Below are 16,177 nucleotides of genomic sequence, written 5' to 3' on the forward strand. Positions count from 1 at the left end.
GTGTGTGTGTGTGTGTGTGTGTGTGTGTGTGTGTGTGTGTGTGTGTGAGACCAGCCCTCAGAGGGGAGTGTGTAGCTGTGTGTATTGCTGTGGCGGCGTGGTGGAGGAGGAGGTGTTGGGCGTGGGGATGTTCGCCAGACGGGAGGAGGGGGAGTCGGACAGCTGCAGCTCCTCCAGCTTCTTCAAGTACTCGTCTCTGAGGGCCAACAGCTCCTTGTAGCGCTGCTCCACCGGACTCTGCTGCTGCAACACACACAATCTAAATTCAATCGAAATGTCTCAAGTGTAGATTTCTGGAGAGTTCATGCCTATAAATATAGAAACATAATATATTCTGATGGCATTACAACTTCATCTAAAATATTACAACTTTATTCTGGAAACCACTCTTGCAGTGGCCCCAATACTTGAGTGGAGACTGACATACTTCTATTCTGGCTGTGTGAATAATTTAGGAAGCCATCTGAATTGCCTTTACATTGAAATGATTGGAACTAATTTTTCAAAATGAGAAAGTTGTCTGGTAGCTTTGTTCTTAGTTTGCCACATCAGTTTCACAAAGAGGTAATCGCTGCCACAGATATGAAGGAAAACCACATTCCTACTAAGCGACGGGTCCACAGGCCCCCGAGGGTCACTGTTAAGCTTCTATATTAACAGACTCTCCGGAGGTCCTACCTGTTGTCGTATGCGCGGGTTCCAGCGGATGTAGTACGTCACCCACAGCTCTAGGTGGCGCATGCTGGCGACGGGGTACAGGACCCTGCCGGACTCGGGGGTGTAGAAGGGGTTCAAATACATCTCCATCCTGCTGTTGACCAGAGACCACAGGGACACTGTCTTCGACCTCACCTCCTGCTCAACAGAAAGGGGGCGGAGTCGTGAGACGCTACAAAAGGAAAAGTCAGAGCATTTAGAGGGCGACCGTCTGCCCGTCTTACGTGCTGGTCTCGTGCACTCTCGCAGTTGTAGAGGAAGGTCCCGAAGCAGCAGCTGTAGAGGTGGTCCAGGATCGTCAGCAGGAGGCGCTCATTGAACTCAAAGGCTGTAGGAAACTGAGAGGAGAAGAGGAGCAAAGTTAAGAATTCTGCATCAAACATAAATGTGTATTTTTTAAGTTTAAAAATTCATTAAAAATAAAATAAAAAAAATCTATAATCCAAAACGTTCGTATTTCACTGGGCTCATTTTTTCCCTGCAGCTTTTTTATTTTCTGGGACTTTCGGTTGCCGATAAAAGCCAAAAGGCCGTGTGTCACATATAATAAACACTGCCATTCAAAAGTTTGGGTCAACATTTTGACGTGTGATAGGTAAACACAGGCGAGGTTGCAAAAAGTTATTATGGTCAGTTCTATTGAGTGTGTAGCAGCCATTCCTGTTTGATTGTGCCACGGTGGAGAATGGAACGCTACAATGTGCTCTTGACTCGCACACCTTTGGTTAGTCTTTGGTAGCTTGCTTCTTCTGTGATGCTGCAGTTGTGGATTGGAGACTGTGGTTTTGTTTGCTGTCAATCACAGTAAGTCCCGCCCTAAAGCATACTCTGCTTTATGGTCTATGTGACTCTAAATGGACCATCATTTACTAAATGAACATCATGCTGTATTGAAGAAGACTTGAAACTAGAGATTGAGACCATAAACTCATGTTTACAATGTTTACTGAGGTAATAAATCAAGAGAGAATTAGTGTCATTTTCTCATAGACTTCTATACAACCAGAGGAGTCGCCCCCTGATGGACATTAGAGAGAATGCAAGTTTTAAGATATTCCACATTGGCTTCACTCGGCAGAACTGGAGGTTGTTGACCGCCCCCTTGTGGCGGGGCATACTAACACCCACAAAAAACACCCTTTTTGGCTCCAACACTAATTAATTACACATGTGTTTACCCTGCAATTATATGTCAAAATGGCTGCAGTGAAAAAGGCCTATTGGATGGAAAATTCCCAGTTTAAAGCCCTTAAATCTAACCACTATGTAGACTGCGGAGAGCCCAAATAAAAACAGACTGACTCAATGTTTAGAGGCCAGTTGCACCGTTGTGGTTCAGGGTAACTCATGCTATTCTGGACTGGAAAACAAATATAGAAACAGTATTCTCCCCCCTGACATGCAACACTGTGGGGACATCATTTATAGTAATGTAATCCTTGTGTTATTATAATAAATATATATATATATTTTTGTCTCTGTTAAATAGTCATTATTGAAGGAAAGAAGAAAAACAACATGACAGGTGACGCCAAACGAAGCTCTGCATTTACGCTCACTACAGTGACACCTTCAGAGGAAACGTGACCACATGTTCCACTCAAACACAGTCGACCTTCTGCTTTGCACTGGTTGCTGTGCTTAAATTATTTAAATTGTATTTTCAGGAGGCTTGTTTAGGTCACAGGGTTTAATTAAACCTGAGCTGCTGCCTCAAGCAATAGATGTGAAAAAAGAAAATGCCTTGGAGGTTACCAGCCCCACATGATTGCAGCTGGCTGACTACATGTAGGGTTGTCACGATACCAAAATTATGACTTCGATACGATACCTGCCATAAATATCATGATACCCGATATGATACCAGAATACGATACAATACCACAAATACGATACGGGTATATTTATCTATAATAGTAATAAATAAAACATCTGTATGGTTCCCTTTTTTACCAGCTTGTTCCTGCCCAGCTTTTTGAACACTTATAATGACACACAATGATTAACAGGAACTGTTTCTAGCAGTCACCTGAATGGCATTCATATTAGTATTAGCCTACCGCAAGATATTAATGAAAACTACATTGTGCCATCATAGCATTGATTATTATTGCTGCTGTCTGTGGGAGTGGGTGGATAAACAATGCTTAATTTACTTCAATAGTGACTTTGATATTTTCCAAGATCCATCCTCAGGCTCCACGAGCATGTAGCTATTTTGCATCAATTGTGTTTCCTTTAGTACACTTGTGTGTGCATTGTGACCTCATGATCATATAGGCTTGTCGTCAAACTAGGCTAAGGCTACCCGTGTTAGGCTGTATATGGGTGAGCTTGGGGGTGTTCATGTTTATCATCACATCGCTTTGAAAAGTTCGGGGTGTCTGTCTGAAAGGTGCTTTGCCATGTGTTGCCTCCCTTGATCTGTGTGGCTTTGAAACACATTTTGCAGACGGGTTCTCTGTATGTCAGTGGGCTTTCCTTCACTGTCTGCAATGTAGCTAAAGTACTTCCAGATTTCACTTCTGGCATCTTTTTTTCCAACAAGCCGAGGACGGTTGGCAAAAGCTCCTGCACTTGATGCATGTCTCCCCTGCGATCACTCACTGTGAGCGAGCGCTGCCTGTTGCGTGTGTGAGCGCAGGGCAGCCCCGCCCCCTTGCAGTCAATGCATGCAGGCAGCATGACAGGGAGCGGAACAGTGAGTGCGCTCTGATCGCGCCTATTTTAATGAAGTATCGATACTAAAAATATGCAAAATCGTATCATTTTTAACGTACGGGTACGTTTTTAGTATCGATACACCGTGCAACATTACTCACATGTGTTAAACATACCTGTTTAGTCATCTGCCACACGCAGTCGATGAACTGAACGAAGATGGGTGATCTGTCCTGATCGGCATGGTTCTTGTCACCGTGGCCTATCCTCTATACACACACACACACACACACAATGATTAACAGGAACTGTTTCTAGCAGTCACCTGAGCCATTTTCTTTATAAATGTCAAACTGAACTGTTTGAATGTTGTTGTAAAAATATCTGAAAGTGGATTCACATTAAAAAAAATACATAATTTTAAAAGAGTTACTTACGGAGGCAAACTTGTGCCCAAAGCTGATCCACTCCTTCTCAATCAGCACCTGAAAAGACACCAGTCACTTTCTGTCCATTCATTTCCCCACAGCTGACATCCAATAACGCGTAAGCACAGTAAAAACCCACTACGGCGGTGTTATTAACGCTCACTGTGCGGCTCACAGGCGTTTTCTGATGAGCCAGCGCTTTGTGATGTTTACTGACCTGGAACCCTCGGAGCGTGCGGTAGTGGCTGTCCAGCATCAGCATGGCCAGAGAGGTGAGCTGAGCGGTCCGGTCCCAGCCGTCACTGCAGTGCACCACCACCGAGTTCCCGCTGGAGACCTTATCTGCTACCTGGATGGCTCCCGACAACACCAGCTGCACACACACAAACACACAGATGCTCTTTAGAACACGAGTCAGAAAAAAAAAACCCAGATGAAATGATGACATTCGGATTCTTCTCCCCCCCCCCTCCCTCACCTTCACGTGTTCCAGCCAGTGTGTCGACTCGAGGCTGGACAGCCAGTGAGATTCCTCCACGTTGGGGTAGACGATGTCTTTGAGTTTCTTCAGGGATTCCCTCATGACGTGGATGTTCTGGATGTCCAGGAAGAGGAGCTCCGCGTTCTGGTACTCATCGCCCTCGTAGCCTCCTCCTGTGGCCTGGGGGTAGCAACGTGTGTATTTATTTTTTTGTGTTACAGATTTATTGTTATATTCACTATTCTTTATGATTTTTTGGACATACTATACAATGGCTTTATTGTGACTTTTTTCGACAGATGAAAAAGAAAAGAAACTAACTTAGAAGGATTTTCCAGGCAATTTTACTTCTACCGTTCTTACGTCATAAACACGCGTGAGAAAACTTTTTTGAATATTTTTTTCCTCATTTACCCCTCTGGGCAATGGTGGTACTGAAGATACAATTTCTCCTCACGTTTGCATCTACTGCTGTTATGTGAACATTACGAGATGGAGATCAATAAACTATAAGAAGAAGAGGACGACGCAACAAGATGAAGCACTCAATAGAGAAAGTCAAAGCTTGAACAATATGAAGGTATATTTGTGTCTTTATTACGCAAACAAAAAAAAATGTTTTAAAAGCAAATTTCTCGCACTGCAATCAAAAATCAAGTTTCTAAGTGAAAATATATAAACTGAGAATAATTTATTTGTTAGTTTTGCTTATGAAACTAGAATTTTTGGTTAAAAAATTAAAATCTTTGGTTAAAAACAAAACAATCTTTGGTTGAAAAAAAAAGCTTTGGTTTCAAAACGAAAAGCTTTGGTTTTGAAACCAAAAGCTGAGTTGGGTGTAGTGGGCGGGGCATACGCTGCTGAATGTACCAGGAGTTTCTATTGGTCGGTTTGACTTGTCTCTCGGTATCTGCATCATCTAAACACAGACGGGAGGTTACGGTGACATGGAGGTAAGTTGACTGCTCTGTTTTGTCAAAATTATTTTAAATATAGCAGCACTTCACTTTGTTCTCATGTTGTTAGTGTCGTGGAGTCTCTTTTTAAGAACGACATGGAGGGCTGCTGTGTTGACATGTAGCCCCCACTGTTTAGATGATGCAGATACCGAGAGACAAGTCAAACCGACCAATAGAAACTCCTGGTACATTCAGCAGCGTATGCCCCGCCCACTACACCCAACTCAGCTTTTGGTTTCAAAACCAAAGCTTTTCGTTTTGAAACCAAAGCTTTTTTTTTCAACCAAAGATTGTTTTGTTTTTAACCAAAGATTTTATTTTTTTAACCAAAGATTTTATTTTTTTTAACCAAAAATTCTAGTTTCATAAGCAAAACTAACAAATAAATTATTCTCAGTTTATATATTTTCACTTAGAAACTTGATTTTTGATTGCGGTGCGAGAAATTTGCTTTTAAAACATTTTTTTTTGTTTGCGTAATAAAGACACAAATATACCTTCATTGAACAACAGAATACCGTGATGTGAACATGATGGAAATATGACATTTCTGTTACAGTCTCAACAGTCTCTTTTCTCCCGCTGCTATTCTTTGTCTCTTCAGTGGACGCTTGAGTTACAAGTTAAAGACGTACATGAAGCATGTGACTTATCATTTATTTACCACGTCTGTTTCCATCACACTCATTTTATCTTTATCTGTACATCAACTCTTCCTCTTTAGCCATTTGTGATATCTGGACTTTGTTTTTATTTCCGGGGTTCTGCTTTTTTTTTTTTTAAGAAACAAATAGCAACGTGCAAACTTTGAAATGATTAGAACTGTCATTTCTTTTGTCATGATTTTATTCAGTTATTTTGGTCTCCCTACCCCCCCCCCCCCCCCCCGTGTCTAACCCCTTTAACCCCTGAGAGTCTGTCCTCTCCCCTCTGACCTTGTTGGCCACAGCGTTGACGCTGGGCCGAGCGTCGTAGATGGTGAGCTTGGCAGTGTCGTTGGCCTCCCTGATCACGTCCAGGTAGCGCTCATCGTCCTTGTTCCTCTTCCCCGACATGCCGACCAGAGGCTGACTGCAGCGGACGATCACCGCCTGGTTCTCCCTGTGGATCCACGATAGCACCTGAGGCACAGAGACCGGTCAGTGCTGCAGGACGGGGACTCACCGTCTATCAGGGCGCCAGGGTAACCACGCAAAACTAGAGGTGCTCCGATCGTTATCAACAGTTTGATCGGTGGTCTCTCTAGAGGCCGATCAGAAGAGCCGATCAGGTGACCCAAACTACACCAGATCATTTCTCTACCCGCACACGTTGCTTAATTCATGATGCTTTTTCATCTCTTACTTTTAATACTACTACATGGCAAATAGTTGTTTGCTTCTATTTTAGTGTTCAGAATGTTAAATACAGCTCCTTTAAACTGATTGGCTGTGTACTGCCTCACAGTATCGCTGCAGATAAAATACTTTGTTAGTCACGGCTGTCATGTGACAAAATAGGCTCTCAGTGTTGCAACGGTAAAACAATAAGTGTTAGCGGGTACATTTTTTTGTTTACCTTGGATGGTAAGTCAACAACGATCATAATAAATGAAAGTAGTTGAAGGACAGTTCAGAAATAAAAATGTCACATGATTAGCTTAAACCGCGTACTGTGATGTGCTGTAAATACAACAAATGCCACGACCAGTTGAACTTTCTCAGTTCTACTTCTGCTCTACAGTCATTTATTCTCATTTTAGCATTCTAATATTTCTGTGATATATTATGCCATCCAATAAAATATAACAATACTGTCTATGTATCCAAAGCCTGAATATCGTATTTCTCTTTCCCCAAAACCTTGTAAATGCTAGTAGAATGTCCCCATAGAGTAAAGACTGTGAACTCGTGCGTGACATGGTTCAGTAGTACACAGCTTGGTGTTGTGCTCACCGGTATGCGTCCTCTGGACCTGAAGGCAGCCACTCTCCGGAGGTCCTCGTCTTTGCTGTTCACAGGCACGGCCAGCAGAGTGGGGTATGTGTCACACAGCTCGTAGCTCTTATTGATGAACGTAATACGCCACTTGTTGTTTGGTAAGCCCTGGAAGAGACACCCGTCACCATCGGTTACTCACTGAAACACTGCTGCTCGCATTGCAGGATTATTCTAACTTTTCCTTTAACTTGTGCTTCTGTTGGCACAGTTACACCAGGTCCATTATGTGCAGCTGTAGCAATGAGCGTATCGGTGTGAATAAACAGCAGTACTGGGCTGCTGCTCCTCTTTACCTGCCGTCTGAACTCCTCCATGGGTTTGTAGATGTCCCAGCCGTTCTCACCGTACTTCTCCTGAGTCACATATGCAAAGAGCAGCTGGATGGAGGAGAGAAGGAGACTTTTCATTTCACTGACCAGCTCAGACTGTTATTATAAGAGTCTGACAACATTATGGAAAGAACCCTACAGAGAAATACAACTTTTTCCTTTATCTTTCACTTGTTCCGTTCTGTTTGTTATTGTGTCAAACCAAAATCTCGCTCATAGAGAAATCTCGTTCTGAAATCTCATGTTGGGGGTCAGGCCTCATCTACATAAGTTACTGCTTATTTTTAGTCCGCGGCTACTTTTCTAGGAACTAAAAAGGTTCCTTCAGCCCGAAGACCTGACGATAAAAGTAACCTCAGGTTTTTGTCTCACTGCGACGACATTCACTGATTGTTAAAATGTAGAGGAGGAAAACGCAGCTAAAGAGCATCTGTCTCCACAGTTCATCTGTTGAGAGTTTGATGGTTATTTATTTGTGCTTTGGAACGTAACCAACGGTTTTCTGTCATTCACAGCACCGCCGCGCTGTCTCAGCTCGCCTGGCGACCCGTCTCGCCTTTTCTCTCCGACTTTTTCAAAATGAGTCACAACCCGACAATTCGTTTTTTCATGACATAGATAACATTAAGCTACACTTTCTGTCCTCTCTCAAACCCTCTCTCACGTTTCCACAGTTGTCATCCAGCAACAAGTCACTTCACTGTTTAAAGTGGAGACAGTGTTCTCTTAACAATGGTCTATGGATGCACTGATCCAACTTATTCAGCCCCAGTAGCGTCCCGTCGATACCAATCCAACACCAGAGTCTAATGAATAAGCTGTACGAGACTGAGATCGTTCTCTTATGTGTGACCAGGCTTAACTCAAACACTGCTCTCCTAACTTTGTGTCAAATAAATACAGAAATAGAAATGTACTGAATTGTTTATTAAAATAATGGTATCAGACACCAGATCGACACATTGTCACAGATACCCGATGCAGCTATTTGGGTCAGTACCAGACTAACATCCGATATCTGTACTGGTCTTAGTGCATCTCTCCTGTTAATGATCCCCTCAACAGAGAAACAGAACAGGTCTGTAGGTTCATGTTCTGACCATCAGTTTGCTTCATTTGACCTTTCTTCTGTCGGTTTGGTGTGACAACTACAGACTACCTTAATCATCAATTCATCAGTAAACTTTATTCCATTCAGTCTGTACAACGTCTGAAAACAGCCTGAAGACATTTGTCGCCTTCAAACGTCCTGTTTCGTCTCCGCTGCTCCATAGCGGAGACAGAGGCCCCGCTAAGGCTAGCTTTGACACGTATCGTAGCATCAACATGAGTGTTGGGCATTAAATGATGGCTGTAAGCTGATACTGGGCAGATTGAAATGCTTCAAATACACTCAGTGGACTAATAAAAAGTAGTGGGGGGAGAATATAGTGTATCCATTGTGCTGTAAATGATGTGGATCAAAACCATCTGAGAAATCGAGGCTCCGTCTGCATCATCTATTAAATAATTTCCTCGCTGGCCCGGCAGATAATAAGGAGGCCCATCAGTTGGCGGTAGGAGGGAGAAGCTGTCCTTACCTGACTGTGGGAGAGGGGGAAGGCGTATTTGAAGAGGAGCTCGAAGATATCTCTTCTGCTGTGACCTTCCTGCTTCAAGGCGAACCTCACGTTCCTCATGTCCTGAACAGGAAGGAGCGGATCAGCACACTAACAGCAGTCCTCATCCTAACTGACAAATATTCATTCATTTTTACAAGTTTAACCATTTAAAATAACGCCACTGTTGTTTTCATAATTAAAATAAAAAGATAAATAAATAATAATAATAATTAAAAAAATAAATAAATGTATAAATTAATAAATATAATGAATAATACATATTTATTCATTTCTTGTTCTTTTTTTCTGTATATTAAAATGTTCTATTCCACAGTCTGGTGTACGTCAATTAGAGTGTTACATAATTTAAAAATAAATAAATAACTCACAGCCAAAATGATGAGAAAATAAAAGTGAAAGAGCCAAAAGAGCCCCTAGTGACGTACAAGGATTTGAAGGTAGCCTGTAGCACACTATGGACCCTGTGTGTGTTTGATGTAAACAAAGCTCAGACACACACAATCAGTTTGGGTGAGTAACACTCCACAGGGCACCTTTCATTTGTGAGGTGGTACAAACACAAACAATCAGCAATGACACTCCTTATGCTGTACCTCTTACACGCACACAAACACACCTTGCAGGTGATATCCAGGCCGTAGGAGTTTTCTCCTCTGCTTGACGCCCCACCCATCTTCTCCACCCGACTGATGGCACCCAAGGGAACGTCCAGCGTCACCACCACATCCTAAGAAAGTTAGCATGTCATTAAAATCACTACACACACACACACACACACACACACACACACACACACACACAATTAAAGTGCTCAACTATCAGTAGAAAATATGATCAAAATTCACAAGAAATGTTCAAAATCTTTTTTTTTTTTTACATAACGTCATCATTTCAACAGCAGGGGTTTATACCATTACAAGGCATTTTGTTAACAGAGCTGAAAGTCAATATTATTTATTGTTTTTCTTGTGCGATTTATTTCATTTAAGTTTCATTTATTTGGATATTTCAATATATTCTGATATCCATCTGATTAAAAGTTCATTGCTTTTCGACAGGGTGTACTTGCGTCATTATTCTAGAACATTATCGTTACATCAGTGAGGCACAAAATGGTCTTGAAACGACAATAACATTTATTTATTTCTGGGTCAATAAACTAAAGTGGTTATGGTAACCGGCACCTTAAACACACTGAGCCAATCAAACTCATGCTTTATCATTTCAACAGTTGAAATAAAAGTTTTCACATCGTGAATAATTAAGATGGAGTGACACAAGGATGTTATTTCTATGCATTTCAATGATAGTTTTGTCCTTCAGTCCACAGCGATACTGTTTTGCTTTGGTCTCACCGCTCTGATTTCCTCTGTTTTCAGTGACAGAGCTGTGAGAGTCACACTGTTCACTACCTCACTACCTGAACAGCACACAGACACAGCGGAGCATCTAGCAGCTAAAGAGACATTGGTCTCAGGAGATGGTGGAGATCCAGGACAGAGCTAACAGGAGAGCGATTATTGGATGAATCATCAAGTGACACAAACAGAATGCTAATGTTGCTCTCTGTCTGCTGTTTCACTATAACAACTTGTACTGTCAGAGAGAAGGTCTTTCTCTGGGAGAGGTGGGTGATTTGAATGGATCTGAGTTTCTCCCACAGGAAATCTGACAGATAATGAAAACGCCAACATGTAGAGTAATGTCAGCTACACATTCTCTTTTGTGCCCTGTGGGGTTTTTCCTGGATCCGTTTCGCTTTTGGCAAATTGACAGTTAAAAAGTATGCTGAATCAGCTATTAGCAGTTCCTGTTTGCAATGTACCCGTGAGTGTACAGACTGCAATCACTGGATTTCATTTCATACTTTCAATCTCACTGTAATGATTCTTAGGCAGGTTCTGAAGAGTCCTTTTGCTTTGGTTTCTGAGTCCACTTAAGGAGGTTTATTATCTGAGATAATGAAATCCTCACACAGACTGTGTTCCGTCTGTGTTATGAGGAGAGAAAGGTTGTGGTTATTTAGTATCCCTCACACACACACACACTCGCTCTGACTGGGTTTAACAGGACTTACAGCATCCGAGCTCTTGAAGTGGAGTCTGTAGTTGGTGATCAACACTTTGCCTTTCACAGCTCCGTTGAATGGACAGATGTAGATGATGTCTTTATCTGAAAACAGATGAACACAGACGTCGTTTGTGCTCCCCCACCTTCTCTCGTGTCTGACCTCACACAGGCCTCACTGGCTCGGGAAAGCTTCACTTTATGTTGTTGCCGAGCAGTGAGGAGCGTAAGGGACAACATCACGCACAGAGAAGAGGAAGCAGAAAAAGAGAAGAGAGCCGTGCAGCAGGTAGGCTATAAATACCATCTACTTAGACTCAGCATCTGGCATCTAAATCACATGTCAACTTATTACAGGTGGAATCACTGTCGGGTTGAATCAGTCAGAGTCAGAGAATATTGACCGTCCCGAGCCATAAATAACCGATCTGACTTTCTAACAGCGCCGGGGTTAAACTGTCCTCTGGTGTCTTGGACCGCAATGTCCAGAGAAAGATCATCAAGAGACGACTGCGGTTTGAAGTGGAAACAAACAAAAACACATTGTAGAAGAAATGCCTCAGTGTTTAATGATGTCTTACAGTAGCTTTGGCCATTTTTCTGTACTCACTTCAGTAATTAGTCAGACCTTGGCACATGGTGACAATCACTACAACAAATGGAAATGAAGTCATTTACTTTTTTGCAGATAGTTAGATGAAGAGTAGAGAGCTGGAGACGGGATGTGGTTAGCTTAGCATAAAGACTGGGAGCAGGGGGGAAACAGCTAGCCTGGCTCTAACCAAAGTTTAACACACCTTCCAACACTTCTAAAGCTCACTGACTGACAGGCTGTACATGGAACTATTGGGTGTCCTGGCAAGACACATTTTTGCTACGGCAACGGTAACTTCCATGAATTTCGCTACATTTTTGTATTTATTTGTTGTTTTTTTGTGTTTATCACTTATGTCATATGACAGAACACATTCTTCAACACCTGAAAAGGCAGCGTGGGGATTGGAGTACGGCAAGTGCAGCGGACGATCAGCGCTCCCCGGCCGGACCAAACGCCACCACACTGCCCCAGGGTGGAGAGGGAGGGGAGCCGAGATGGAAGCTAAGCTAACCCAGCTAGGACCTGAGGCTACTCCACTACCCAGCATGCTCCTGGCTATCTGATGCCCGGTCGCAGGAAAATAAGATGGATGAAAGCAGCGGGAGGTCGGTGACTGTTGAGCCCACATCTTCACCTTTGTGGTGTTACGTGCTGGAATTATTTCCGGGCTTACATCTGCTGGGAGCATAGACTCTGGAAGGTGTCTCCACTTGGTGAGAGGAAATACTGTATGTATAGTTCGGCCCCTTTAACATTAACAGTCCTACAAGAACTGTGCCTGGAGGCAAAACAACAACAAAAAGTTAAGAACTAACACAAAATAAAAGTAAATCGGGCAACATGTGAACAAAGATCGAGTATCACAGTACCAGCACCTTCACTAACATTCAGGTGGAGAACACAGAAACTTGTGTAATATAGGAAACGCACACATCTCTCTGACCCGTCCTCTGTGTGCGGCGCTCACACACTGACTGAACAACACGGCTCCAAGGAGGAACCATGTTGGGCTGGAAGCAGCTCAGCCGACAGAGAGGTGGGACTGATGGAGCTTCGTGCACTCACCTATGATTCTCTCCTCCCCTGGCAGCAGAGACACATCGGCTAACAACTCCATCTTCAGAGACTCTCTGGACGTCTAAAACAAACACACGGAACAAGGCAGAGACACTAAACAATAGAGGAAAAGGCAGGAACACGTGTATATGAAAGGACAGGTATAAAATAGCATCAGTTTCACACGTTATCTCGTGCTGTCTTTATTTTCAGTGGAAGTAGTTTGCGTCACCAGTTGAAGTGTCAGATTCAGTGAGACGAGACACGGTGAACACAGCACTTCTCCTTTTTAAGATGTTGAACCGACGAGCTGTCACACGGAGGAATTAAGCAGCTTAGCAACTACATTCACACCGCTGCTCTTCATCCTTATTTGGAATTTTTGTTTATTAATTTAATTATTTTCCATTCTATTGGTGAGTTCATTCTTCATCTGTTCGGTTCCATTCAGAGAGCACTGGGCTTTTTAAATCTGATTTTTAATAACAAGCACCACAAAGGAAATATGTGTTAAGCTTTACTGTGTTATTAACACTGACAGTTTGTATTGTATGTTAGGAATATCTATTTCAATTCTTCATAAAGAAGACTTGACTGGCTGGGTGATGAAACCCTATAACTGCCTACTCTTCATCAGGCCTGCTGGTGTAGTGTTTGTGTGGCTCATAGGGCTGTACCGAATAGTTCAAAACTTCATTCATAATGTTGATTATCATACATTTTAATATTAATAACTAGGTTGAGTGCTTCTTGTTGAAACTTTTCAGTGTTTAAAGCTCCATGCAGAATAAGGCCTAATTCAGAATATCCAAACGGAATAGGATGTTTACATGAACCATATCAAACTCTGAATATTGTCATATTCGGTATCAAAGTAGAATACGAGTGTGCATGTAAACGTATTCACTGATGACTGCGTCACATGCGTGTGAGGTGGGCGTGACCGTTACCTCATGGCTAGGTAGCAAATGCTACATGGACATGTTTGCAGTAAATGACAATAATTATAATTTCTTTAGCTCGGTACATACCACCCCCCCCCCCAAAACCATCCAGTAGTGGCACTAGTGCAGAGACCAGGACCTGATCCCTCACTCGTACTTCTCATGTAAGAAGTACGAGTATCCCACAACAACACTAACCAGCTGATACAGGTTCACAGTCCACACTGCAGACACATCACACGCAGCAAACAGACCCACATGAACCCACTTACACTGGAGATGTGTGCGTCTAAGGGGTTGGAGTTGTAGACGGAGACTGGTGAAGCCATCGCTCAGGGAGGGGGCTTCCACAGGCTGACAAAGACAGACACACACAGGCTGTTATTCTGTCACGTTACCACCAGACTGTAAGTAAAGATCCATCAGCAGAATATATGAGAGACACCAGAACATTTTCAGAACAGCCCCAGGGCCCGAATACATTATGTCAGATAAGACAGAACTTGTGAGTAATACAGCTGATACCAGGGCACCCGCAAGAAGCACATCCAGTATTAACTTAGTCCAAGACAGCAGTGTATGAATTTTACATAGGATGATGCATTTCTGGTGAGTTAAATAACGGAGTGAGGTGGAAAGAGAAGAAGCACTCATAAATGAATAATTCATGCTATTAGACATTACTAAGGCTGACCCTGAGGCTTGGACATGGTTATCAATGTTCAAATGATTTGCTGTTGTTTTAATAAATGTATAACTCCAAGATCCCCATGAAATAGGGAATAGTAATGGCACATTATTCCTCATGCATCAACATTAAACATGATGAGTTATTGCTTGTTATGTGTAGGCCTGCAGACACAGCGCTGTCCCAGGCACTGAAACACATCGATAGACAGACCGTCTCAAGTAAGCCAGGTAATATTATTTTATATGTTGGCATAGGCTACAGTCTGTCTTCATCTGGTAAGCCCACATATGAGCACATTAGTATTTTATGGGCTACCACTGTGATTATTGCACATTTTATAGCCGTTTCCATAAAAAGGAAAAATCCTTGGAGTCTGATTTTTGTCCTCGTCTCTCATTAGACAATATTAGCAGGGTAACGGACAATAAAAGTAAACGTTGTTTGCTAGTTTGGAATTTGACAGCTTGTTTTGCCGTTTTAATGCACACGTTTCCTGGGGGCTCAAGCTCGATGGCTGGAATGGGATGCTCTCTGAGATAAGACCCAAGGACAGCAGCTACCTTTACTCAGACACAACCTTCTCCAAGCAGCTATATATCTGAGACCTGTTTCTCTCACTGGCTGAGTGACGGAGTGACGTGTGAGAGACGACTGACCCTCGAAAAGAGGAGGTTCTCCTCTTCCTTTCTCTGTGTGTGTGTGTAAGCGCACCAATAGGTGCATTATGTGTGAGAGAGCTTGATACAGTGAGCCGGCCTGTACCTTTTTAGGGCAATTTGTTGCCCACTATATTAAGCCTTATCAACATATTTATATCGTTAATAGATGTCAGGGATAGATTGACATTATTTAATAATCATTTTGACATACAGTTAGAGCTGATAATGCTGACCGACGGCGTTATTGCGGAAGCGTAGTGCCCACCCTCCACTTCCCCTTTCATTAAAAACCGTTAGCTCCGTCAGCTGCTGAGAAGCAATCCAAATCCTCCTAATCTCACATACAGAGTTCAGATCATATGCATTTCCTCCACACAACAGAGACTTACATGCGCCAACATGCACTAAAGTAGGGGTTCTCAAACTACTAATAATTGTAAAATCAATTAGCTCATTATTCCAGCAACATCACATTTAATTCAATTTATTTTGTTTAGCCAAAATCATACATATGCACATATATACATACATATACATACATATATACATACACATACATACATATATATATACACATACATACATATATATATACACATATATACATATATATATACACATATATATACACATATATATACACATATATACACATATATATACACATATATACATATATATATACACATATATACATACATATACACATATATACACACATATACACATATATACACACATACACACACACATACACATACATACACATACACATACATACACATACATACACATATACACATACATACATATATACACACATATACACATATATATATACACACATATACACATATATATATACACATATATACATATATACACACACATATATACATATATACACATATATACACATATATATACACATATATACATATATATATATACACATATATATACATATACATATACACATATATATA

General features: G+C 41.9%; 1 protein-coding gene across 2 annotated transcripts; it reads right to left on the minus strand.

Moving 5' to 3' along the window:
• Window positions 1-40: 40 nt before the first annotated feature.
• LOC116377110 (myotubularin-like) lies at window positions 41-15,721 on the minus strand. Of its 2 annotated transcripts, none has more exons than XM_031838664.1 (15): window positions 14,114-15,721; window positions 12,907-12,979; window positions 11,254-11,348; window positions 9,793-9,903; window positions 9,135-9,236; window positions 7,519-7,602; window positions 7,181-7,330; window positions 6,182-6,367; window positions 4,285-4,467; window positions 4,024-4,179; window positions 3,816-3,863; window positions 3,555-3,647; window positions 942-1,055; window positions 679-855; window positions 41-240 (listed from the first exon to the last, which is right to left on the minus strand). In XM_031838664.1, exons 1-15 carry the CDS (start codon window positions 14,168-14,170, stop codon window positions 58-60), a joined length of 1,812 nt encoding a protein of 603 aa, XP_031694524.1. In that variant the 5' UTR covers window positions 14,171-15,721; the 3' UTR covers window positions 41-57. The 2 variants fall into 2 exon arrangements, with proteins under 2 accessions (XP_031694524.1, XP_031694522.1); XM_031838662.1 differs by having other exon boundaries at window positions 41-243.
• Window positions 15,722-16,177: the final 456 nt, after the last annotated feature.

This window comes from Anarrhichthys ocellatus, unplaced genomic scaffold (genome assembly GCF_004355925.1).
Source record: "Anarrhichthys ocellatus isolate YVR2014 unplaced genomic scaffold, GSC_Weel_1.0 scaffold905, whole genome shotgun sequence".
NCBI lineage: Eukaryota > Metazoa > Chordata > Actinopteri > Perciformes > Anarhichadidae > Anarrhichthys > Anarrhichthys ocellatus.

Bases quoted from the DNA above. Each gene is read 5' to 3' on its own strand.
- LOC116377110 (XM_031838662.1), bottom strand. From the start codon at position 14,170: ATGGCTTCACCAGTCTCCGTCTACAACTCCAACCCCTTAGACGCACAC. The intron at 3,648-3,815 runs GTAAGTAACTCT...GTGTGTGTATAG, and splicing joins TTGGGCACAAGTTTGCCTCC to AGGATAGGCCACGGTGACAA. The intron at 1,056-3,554 runs GTATGTTTAACA...TTCTCCTCTCAG, and splicing joins TGTGGCAGATGACTAAACAG to TTTCCTACAGCCTTTGAGTT.